Genomic DNA, 10,000 nt, shown 5'->3' with positions numbered 1-10,000 from the left:
TTTTGTTACCTGTCTCTCACCATTTACTTCTACCCGTGATCGAGAACCTCTTGCCTGCTGTTCATCTTCATCTACTTCTGCCGGCAATATATAGCCAGCTATCTGTTTTTCTCCGTCTTCTATAAGTAAAGGATGACTGACCTCTCACCTTCGCCATCCATCCGTTGCCATGCCGGGGAAACACAGTTCACCTGAGGATCTTACCTGCCGCAGTGACGGTGAAGACGCAAGGGTTGTCCAGGTGACCAAGGGTGTTGCTTCCCTGGCACACCACCACTCCGAACCTGTCCTCCTCGAAGTCAAACTCATGTGGGCGGTGACGGAGGGTGCTTACCGAGCCGCGGGTAGTGTAAGACGACTCTTCCAGCTCCTTCCACCCCTGGCTGGTGTTGACGCTCCACTTGAACTCCACCTGGACAAGGGGAGAGAGGACATGAAGCGAGTGGGTACAGAGGAGGGCAAACGGTGTACCTGTGTCTGGCAGGTGCGAGGATGCTAGCAGTGGAAAATGAAGTGGACTGAATATTCATCGGAGGGCTCACAACGGGGTGTGTAATGTAAAAACAGTGCGGTGGTAGAGTGATAAAAGTAATGATGTGTTCATGATAATAACAATAATAGTATTACTACTGCTACTGTTGCTGCTGCTGCTGTTGTTAATTGCTGCTGCATTTGGAAATAGTATAATAATGATACGAAGAGTAGTAAGAAAACAAAAACCACTAATGATAACAATAACAACAAAATAATAATAAGAGTGATAATGATGATAATTACCAAAGCAGCAGTAATAAAAATAGTATATAATCAACATCATTATCATCGTAATTAGCGTCCCAGTGGTGTGGCGGCACGGCTCACAGCTAATAGGGTCAGTGCTCACATTCCCGTGCAGCAGAGATGGTGTGAGCGAGTCTACCTCCGCGCCTAACCCCGCCTCACCTCACAGCTATCTAGGGACAAAAGGGATCCGTGACCTTCTGTCGGGTGGAGTGCGGGGCTGCTGACCTTGCTCTCCTTTGTGTGTGTGTGTGTGTGTGTGTGTGTGTGTGTGTGTGTGTGTGTGTGTGTGTGTGTGTGTGTGTGTGTGAAAGAACGATGGTTTACATCTTAGAAATGATAGCAGAAGGCCAGATGTGTTAGTCATTATTATTATTATTATTATTATTATTATTATTATTATTATTATTATTATTATTATTATTATTGTCATTGTTATTGTTGTTGGTGTTACTGTTATTATTATTATTATTATTATTATTATTATTATTATTATTATTATTATTATTATTATTATTATTATTATTATTATTATTATTATCATTATTATTATTATTAGATTATTATTATTATTGTTATCATCATCATTATTATTATTGTTATTGTTGTTATTGTTATCACCAACATAAAAGCTTTCTGTTTTTAATTTATGCTTCATCGATTACAACCATTTCCTCATTGAATTATGATAATATATATATAAAAAACCGGAAAAGTTTATTTTAGAGAGAGAGAGAGAGAGAGAGAGAGAGAGAGAGAGAGAGAGAGAGAGAGAGAGAGCAACAGAGCGAATAAAAACCCCTTCGGTACAATACCATTACTATCGGCCAAGTGAAATTAGCAGTTCGGGTGGCAGTGCTTACACCTCGCCTCTCCCGCGCACCGCCCGCTCCTCACCAACGACCCGGGTTCACGAATATGGCAAATGACACTACCCGATATTGAAATTACCAGAGTTAAAGGTAGACGGCTTGAAAAATCACATATTGAAACTCTGCAACCAAGCTTAACTCGATTTGGTGGGAAAGGGAGACTGTGGAAGCTGAAGATTGGAGGGCTAGGGGGAGAAGCGCTCGTGCTGTGCTTAAGAGAAGGAAAATAGCGGTGCAGGTTAAAATTCTGGTACTCCTTTTCGCTCCGGACAAATATTAAGTCTAGTGTATAAAGGGAAATTAATTAAAGAGCCATACACGGCCTTGCTATGAATGCAATTACTGTGTTTGTTTGAAATGCAAGAATTGGGAGTCGAAAAAAAATTCGTTTATATTTTAGTATTCGTCCAGCTCGTGTGTTTATGTCTCTCTCTCTCTCTCTCTCTCTCTCTCTCTCTCTCTCTCTCTCTCTCTCTCTCTCTCTCTCTCTCTCTCTCTCTCTCTCTCTCTCTCTCTCTCTCTCTCTCTTCCCCGAATGCACTCTTCTGGGTGTTTATTTCCCTTGCTTTTTCTCTCTCTATTTTTTTTCTTGCTCACTATATTTTATTTATTTTTATCTAGCTTAATTTTTTTCACGTTATTTGCTTGTACATATGCTTTTTCCTCTGTCTGCATGTGTGTGTGTGTGTGTGTGTGTGTGTGTGTGTGTAGATGGATGAGGTTGTGTGTACGTTCGCAGAGAGAGAGAGAGAGAGAGAGAGAGAGAGAGAGAGAGAGAGAGAGAGAGAGAGAGAGAGAGAGAGAGAGAGAGAGAGTTGTAGATGGGTGTGTGTGTGTGTAGATGGATGAGGTTTGTGTACGTTCGCAATAGAGAGAGAGAGAGAGAGAGAGAGAGAGAGAGAGAGAGAGAGAGAGAGAGAGAGAGAGAGAGAGAGAGAGAGAGAGAGAGAGAGAGAGAGAGAGAGAGAGAGAGAGAGAGAGAGAGAGAGAGAGAGAGAGTTGCAGATGGGGGGACGGAGATGAAAATATTAACGGTAGTAGCAGGAAGCAGCTTTTGTTAGGTAGCAGTGTTGTAATTGGCGTGTTCCGGAGCAGTGTCGTGGCAATATCGCACAGGAAAACAGGCTTAGGGGGCGGCGATAGCTTAGGGGGGAGGCGATTTTTTAACACAGCTGTCACGGATCCGGGTTGCATTGCGCCTCTCGCTGTATCAAATCCGTTATTCTTTTGTCCCGGAACCTTTCACATCACGACGTCCTGTGCTGAATCCTTTCTTCGTCTTGAGTTTCGATTCTAACTGAAAATGAATGAAGGTAACTGGGAGTCTTGCTTTATTTAATCTGCTATTCATTGGACACGCGAAGCTCCTAGATATTGTTTTTTTTATATAGTTTTTTATTTCTCTCTCTCTCTCTCTCTCTCTCTCTCTCTCTCTCTCTCTCTCTCTCTCTCTCTCTCTCTCTCTCTCTCTCTCTCTCTCTCTCTCTCTCTCTCTCTCTCTCTCTCTCTCTCTCTCTCTCTCTCTCTCTCTCTCTCTCTCTCTCTCTGCCGCTGCGTCCACCAAGATAATAGAGATGAACCTAATATATAACGGGTTCATTTAAGTGGATTTGAATCATGGAGAAAAAACACGGTAATTGTATACGAGATGCGCAAAAGGAAGCTTCTTTTTTTAAGCGCTGCTGCAGCAAATGTTGGTACTGCCGCTGTTGATGCTGCTGCTGCTATTAACGCTGTTACTGCTACTACTACTGCCATAACAATAACAACAATAATAACAATTACTATTATTACTACTACTACTACTACTACTACTACTTTTTTTTTTTTTTTTACATTACAAGGGCACTGGCCAAGGGCAAACAAAGTGTTGGAAAAAAAAAGATCCCGCTGGTTGCCAGGCCCTGTTAAGAAGAAAGTAGAAAGAGAAAAACAAAAAATCTAAAGGAGGGTCCAGTTAACGTAAGAGGTGTCTTGACACTCCTCTTTTGAAAGAGTTTAAGTCATAGGCAGGTGGAAATACAGACACAGGTAGAGAGTTCCAGAGTTTACCAGTGTACTACTACTGCCTCTACTGGTTTTAATATTTTTTGTTAAATTAAAGAAAAAAAAAAGGAGAGGGAAAAATAAAGAGGAGGAGGAGGAGGAGGAAAGGAGGAGGAGGAGGAGAAGGACGGGGAGAAGGCGGACGAGGAGAAGAAGGAAGAGAAGGAGAAGGAGGAGGAAGAGTGGGATTAGGAGGGGTGGGAAGAAATGATAAGAAGGAAGAGGATAAGGAGGAGTGGGTAAGAGCAGGTTGCAAAGAGTTGGCGAAAATGAAGATGCAGTGAGTGAGTGAATGGGTGAGAGTGGGAAAGAAAGGTGAGTGTGCAGGAGGCTCTCTCAGCGACACTCACCTGTGCGGGGTTGGCCTCCAGCACACACCTGAGCTCCACCTCCTCCGTCGCCGCCACTGACACCGCCTGCTCGTGGTCGTCGCTGCATTCCGGGGGGTCTGTGAGAGAGAGAGAGAGAGAGAGAGAGAGAGAGAGAGAGAGAGAGAGAGAGAGAGAGAGAGAGAGAGAGAGAGAGAGAGAGAGAGAGAGAGAGAGAGAGAGAGAGAGAGAGAGAGAGAGAGAGAGAGAGAGAGAGAGAGAATGTTAAAGATTTTGATTTACTTATTTCTGTTCGATTCTCTTCATTCTCATCATTCAGTTCCTTCCTGCTCTTGTTATGACTACTTTTCCTCCTCCTCTTCTATTTCTCCTCCTCCCTCCTTTTTCTCCTCCATGTATTCATTTATTCTCGTGTTTTTCCTCCTCCTCCTCCTTCTCCTCCTCCTCCTCCTCCTCCTATTCTTCATCGTATTTTTATGTAGTTGTCATCTGCCTCGTTTTCATTTTCGAATATTATTTTTATCTCTTGCTTTTTTTTTCTTCATCCTATTTCATCTCCTGTTACTCCTCCTCCTCCTCCTCCTCCTCCTCCTCCTCCTCCTCCTCCTCCTCCTCTTCCTCCTCCTGGTCTACTTCATCCTCATCCTTCTCCTCCTTCTTTTTATTCCTCCCCTCCCATCAATATTGGTAGTATTTTCGGAGCTTAAACGAAGAGGCAATCAACATTTTTATGCCGCTGTTTTACGAAGTTCCGGTGAAGACCTCGTATTGATGAGCTCCGGAGACATGACTTCTTGACCGCGCCGTTTTGGGACAGAGGGAGGAGGACGGAGTGACTCAAGGGGAAAGGAGGAAGACGGGAGAGCAAAGAACGAATGAATCTGGTTGGTTATCCTGGGGGAGAAAAGACGGACGGGTAGGTTACTGTTTTGTGGAGAAAGGGAGAAAGGAAAGGAAGATCGGGAGATATTCAGGTCACTGTATTAAAGTAATAGAAGGAATAGAAAGAGTACAAGTAGAAGACGGAGGGAGGGTTAAAGATGCAAAGCGATAAGAGAATAAAGAGAGAGAGAGAAAGTGAATGGAAACTGTAAAGTGAAATAGATATTCCCAGATAACACTTGCGGAAGTCATGAAAAGAATACTCATCAGATAACGTTGAGGGAATCAATGGAGGAAGGAAGTTAGGGAGGATGGGAGGGAGATTAAGGGAAAGTATCTGTGCTTTGACAACGGAGAGGGAAGGAAGGAGTGTATGCACAAGGAAACACTCAGGCTGGACGTGGAAGGCTGCTGGAGTGTTGGTGACGCTCCGGTACTTGTTGAAAGCGGCTCTCGGAAACAATTTGAAGGGAACACCAAAGAGACAGGAACCTGGGAGGTGCATGGGAGGAAACAAGAGCCATCATACACTCACACAACACGTCGAGGGCGGCTGGTTCGCTTGTGACCGTAGCGAGTGTGTTGGTGACGCGACATTGGTACTTCCCAGCAGCCTGGCGACTCACTCTTTGCAGCACCAGGTTCCTCCCTTGGGCCAGCACGCCGCGGCTCCTATCCGAGAGCAGTGGCTCCCCCTAGGGAGAGAGAGAGAGAGAGAGAGAGAGAGAGAGAGAGAGAGAGAGAGAGAGAGAGGGAGAGAGGATATCGATAAATTGTGGTTTGAGAAGCTTAAGTGTTATTTAGTGATGAGCTGCATAATGACTAGGGATGTTAAGAAAAAAACGTTATGAATGGTGATTAAATTACAGACGTTCCCTTCCTTCCCTCCCTCCTTCACTCCCTTCCGTTCCCTCTTCTTCCTTCTTCCTCTCTATTCTTCTCTCCTCCAGTAAGCTTTCCTCTTTCCTCATACCCTCTCATATCTTAAATCATGGCCCCCCTCCTTCACTCTCCTTTCCTTTCTTTTACCTCCTCCTGTCTTGAATCACCTCTCCCTTCATAACCTTTTCCCTTTCACTTTTCATCCGTTCCTCTTTCCTCCATTATATCACTCTCCTTTACCTCTTTCCTCTCCTATGTCGTTTCCTTCTCCTCTCTACCTGTTCTATCCATTAACCTCTTCGTTTTCTTTTTCCTCTCTTTTCATTCTTGATCCTTTCTTTTATATTCCTTGTCCTCTTTGCACCTTCAATATCCACTATCCCTGTCCTCCTTCTCCTCCTCCTCCTCCTCCTACTCTTGACTCCAATCCATTCCTCTCCTCCTCCTCTCCCGTTGTAATCTTTTTCCCTTTTCTTCGCCTCTCGTCTTTCACTTCGGCTTCTCTCACCTCATGCAGCCACACCACGCGAGTCTCCGGCGGGTTGGCTTTGATGTGACACTCGAAGTACACGTCCTCGCCCTCGCGGATGTTGGTGGGATCGAGGGCAGGCGCCAGAAGAACCTTCACAACGGGACCAACTGCAAGGAAAACACTGCACTATTGATTCTATTCCTTAGCATTTTGGGTTCTCTCATTAGAACTATTTTTTAAAGGATGCGGAGATGATTAGTGAGGCTTTCTTTAACTGTGTGTGTGTGTGTGTGTGTGTGTGTGTGTGTGTGTGTGTGTGTGTGTGTGTGTGTGTGTGTTTGTGTGTGATTCATTGGTAATGTGGAATCTTTATTTTAGTCTCTCTGATGAATACATGCTTGAAAATTTTGTTGCTGTTTAGAAGAGAGCCTAAGTCTATGTATCATTCACACACACACACACACACACACACACACACACACACACACACACACACACACACACACACACACACACACACACACACACACACACACACACACACACACACACACACACACACACACACACACACACACACATCTGCATCACGAGAGTATCTGTTTTACTGCAAGACGAGACCAATCAACTACAAAGAGGCGGCTTCGAACAAGGTTGGCATTATAACTATTCATGTGCGAACCGATATAGCCTTGGCGTCAGGCTTCAGACAGCGCCCTACCCCATGAAGCCGTGTGTGTGTGTGTGTGTGTGTGTGTGGTAGGGATGAAGGACTCTCTCTCTCTCTCTCTCTCTCTCTCTCTCTCTCTCTCTCTCTCTCTCTCTCTCTCTCTCTCTCTCTCTCTCTCTCTCTCTCTCTCTCTCTCTCTCTCTCTCTCTCTCTCTCTCTCTCTCTCTCTCTCTCTCTCTCTCTCTCTCTCTCTCTCTCTCTCTCTCTCTCTCTCTCTCTCTCTCTCTCTCTCTCTCTCTCTCCCATCCTCTTCCTCCTCCCCAACTCTCTCCCTTCAGATCTCTTTCATTAGCGAGCCTGAGAGGGCGGTACAGACCCAGGTAGTCCCGCAGCAAGGGTTCTCACAGACCATGAGGGGCAAGCGTGCAACTGATCTCGGAGGACGGCAGTGAGCACCTCTTACTCGTGTTTGCGGTCAGTGTGCCGAACTGTAATGCCCAGCCGCGCGGAGGTCCAGTTAGCGGAGAGACAGAGCTGGTTAGTGAAGCACACCGAGGAGCAAACGAGCTTGACTAATAGATTCTGCCTCTTGTTCTCCTAATTGGTCCTTAGTTCTTCGTAATTTTGATGCTGTTTTGTCGTCCTTTTTTTTGTGGTAATACGCTGGGGAAAATATGGCGAATGGTTTGAATTGTGGTTTTTCTATGTTCTTTCTTTCTCTTCGGATTCGTCCTTTCTTAGGTTGGCGTCGCATTGCTAGTGTGGGGAAAGTTTTGCCGGACTTTTAATTGGCCTTTGAGTGTTGTCTTGATGAGTGTTTCTACTCTTGGTGCCATCCTTTTATTGTGTGTGTGTGTGTGTGTGTGTGTGTGTGTGTGTGTGTGTGTGTGTGTGTGTGTGTGTGTGTGTGTGTGTGTGTGTGTGTGTGTGTGTCCGTCCCTGCGATGCCACACAGGTTCACGTCTACCTCCCTCCTAGCGCTCTTCTCTTAATACAGCTACAGCAAGTTGTTATGGGCGCCAGGCTGACAGACTCGCATGCCATACTTTTCATGAAGAAGAGAAAATAGTTTACAAATGAGGGAATTGCCAGCAGTCCTTTACTGTCTAAAATGTTTATTTATTTATTCGGGCGGGTTGTGCAAGCAGGTATGTTTTATTCTGCATGTAGCTCCGTATGTGATGTCTGTACGTACTTTGACCTTTGGGTGAATAGCAGACACATTCAAAGCCGTATTTATTTTTACTCATGATTTTCTTGCTTTGTTCATGGAGTATTATGAAGTCAGAACTCTTTCACAACAGAAATATCGTAAATAACAAGCAGACACGTATTTCACAGCACACATGCGTCAGTGCGTCAGGTGCTGCGGACTGCTTGGCGGCCATCCCGTGTAGCACACCTGCCTGACACCAGCCGCCGGTGTGCGCCTCTGAAACCCGCGTGTGTGTAATGGCGGCGCGGTGGCCCCTGAAGCACAGAATGGTGGTCTAAATTGAAAAACATGAAAAGTTATCCTGAGAATATTGAAGCAATGCCACAAACCCGTAAACATCTTTAACGATCACGCTCCAAGTGGCTTGCGATGAAATATGTTCCTAAAGAGTTAGAACAATTAAATTCAAAGCAAAAGCGATGTTACGTTAGTTCAGCCAACATAAATGAAATTACTTCAGAAAATTACAATATTACTCTTGCAGGACATAGACGATCGTGACAAAGCAAAACCAATTCACCGCCGCTTTCATTATGTGGAAACGTTACGTCCTGGCAGAACATTATTCCGTCCCACTACCGCCATACTCGCCCACAATAAACCTCTTACCTGCTCCCGTGGACGACACAAGCGTTGCATTATTTCATCTATTGTTTGACATATATTGGGAACCTGTCGATGCATTTGTTTGTTTCGTAACCGTATTTTATAATCATATAGCACGCGTTGCATATTTTTCGTAATTGCTCTTAACTTGTTTACCTCACCTGTCTGTGTTTGTTTGCCGCCACTTTTATCTGACAGCACGGGGAACCTGCGTTTTAATTTAGCGGAAGGGACCCTGTTGCTTCCCTTACCCACTATTCTCACGTTGCATAACACAGCTAATTCCACCCGGCCAGACCGTGCGGCGCGTCAGTAAGCACCGTGCACGTCACTTCGCTTAGATGATAAGGTGATATTGCAAAGAAAAATGAAAAAACGTGAACTGCCAGGGCTGCGTACTAGGTGGCTGGCCTCACGGTGCCTCAGGTATAGTGATATTCGGGAGGAAAGATAGGAAGATGCAGTGACAAATTATATATAATAATAATTATTATTATTATTATTATTATCATTATCATTATCATTATTATTATTATTATTATTATTATTATTATTATTATTATTATTCTTATCATTATTCTTACTACTACTACTACTAGTAGTAGTAGTAGTAGCAGCAGCAGTGGTGGTGGTGATGGTGGTGGTGGTGGTAGCAGTAGTAGTAGTAGTGGTGGCAGCAGCAGCAGTAGTAGCAGCAGTGGTAGCAGTGGCAGTAGTGGCAGTAGCAGTGGTGGTGGTGGTAGTGGTAGTAGTGGTAGTAGTAGTAGTGGTAGTAGTGGTAGTGGTAGTGGTAGTAGTAGTGGTAGTAGTAGTAGTAGTGGTAGTGGTAGTAGTGGTATTAGTAATAGTGTTAGTAATAGTAGTAGTAGTAGTAGATAATAGTAGTTAAAGCAATGGTAGCAGTACGTAGTAGTAGTAGAGAAGGAGGAGGAGGAGGAGGAGGAGGAGGAGGAGGAGGAGGAGAACCAGTAGCAGATATCATTGTTTTCTACTGGTATTGTCTCGCCTCACAACCGTGCTCAGTTGAATGAATATCCAGGCAAACCCGCGGCCTGAAAAGTGGGCGGGTCCACACAAGTCACTCGTGTTTTGTATGTTGTGGTGGTGGCTTTGGAGTTGGTGGCGGTCGATGGGTGGAATCCAGGGCAGGACGTGTCTCCATGATTGTGGGTATTGTTTGGCTGTGTACACTGCATGCTGGTCAGGTGCCATCAATATCAGGATTGTTGTAGGAGTGCAGGCGTG

General features: G+C 44.8%; 1 protein-coding gene across 3 annotated transcripts in view; it reads right to left on the bottom strand.

The window, feature by feature from the left end:
- LOC123505771 (nephrin-like) overlaps positions 1–10,000 on the bottom strand; it is a 179,385-nt gene that overhangs the window by 21,642 nt on the left and 147,743 nt on the right. For all 3 annotated transcript variants that reach the window (XM_045257440.1, XM_045257442.1, XM_045257443.1), the window contains 4 exons: positions 6,300–6,430; positions 5,445–5,604; positions 4,049–4,146; positions 205–412 (listed from right to left, as the gene is read on the bottom strand). In XM_045257440.1, the coding sequence (XP_045113375.1) occupies positions 205–412; positions 4,049–4,146; positions 5,445–5,604; positions 6,300–6,430 (597 nt within the window). The remainder of the gene's footprint in view (positions 1–204; positions 413–4,048; positions 4,147–5,444; positions 5,605–6,299; positions 6,431–10,000) is intronic.

The sequence above is a fragment of the Portunus trituberculatus genome, chromosome 18, assembly GCF_017591435.1.
Source record: "Portunus trituberculatus isolate SZX2019 chromosome 18, ASM1759143v1, whole genome shotgun sequence".
NCBI classification, from domain to species: Eukaryota; Metazoa; Arthropoda; class Malacostraca; order Decapoda; family Portunidae; genus Portunus; species Portunus trituberculatus.
Note: the sequence above shows the minus strand (reverse complement) of the source record. Positions and strands in the feature narration are given on the sequence as shown.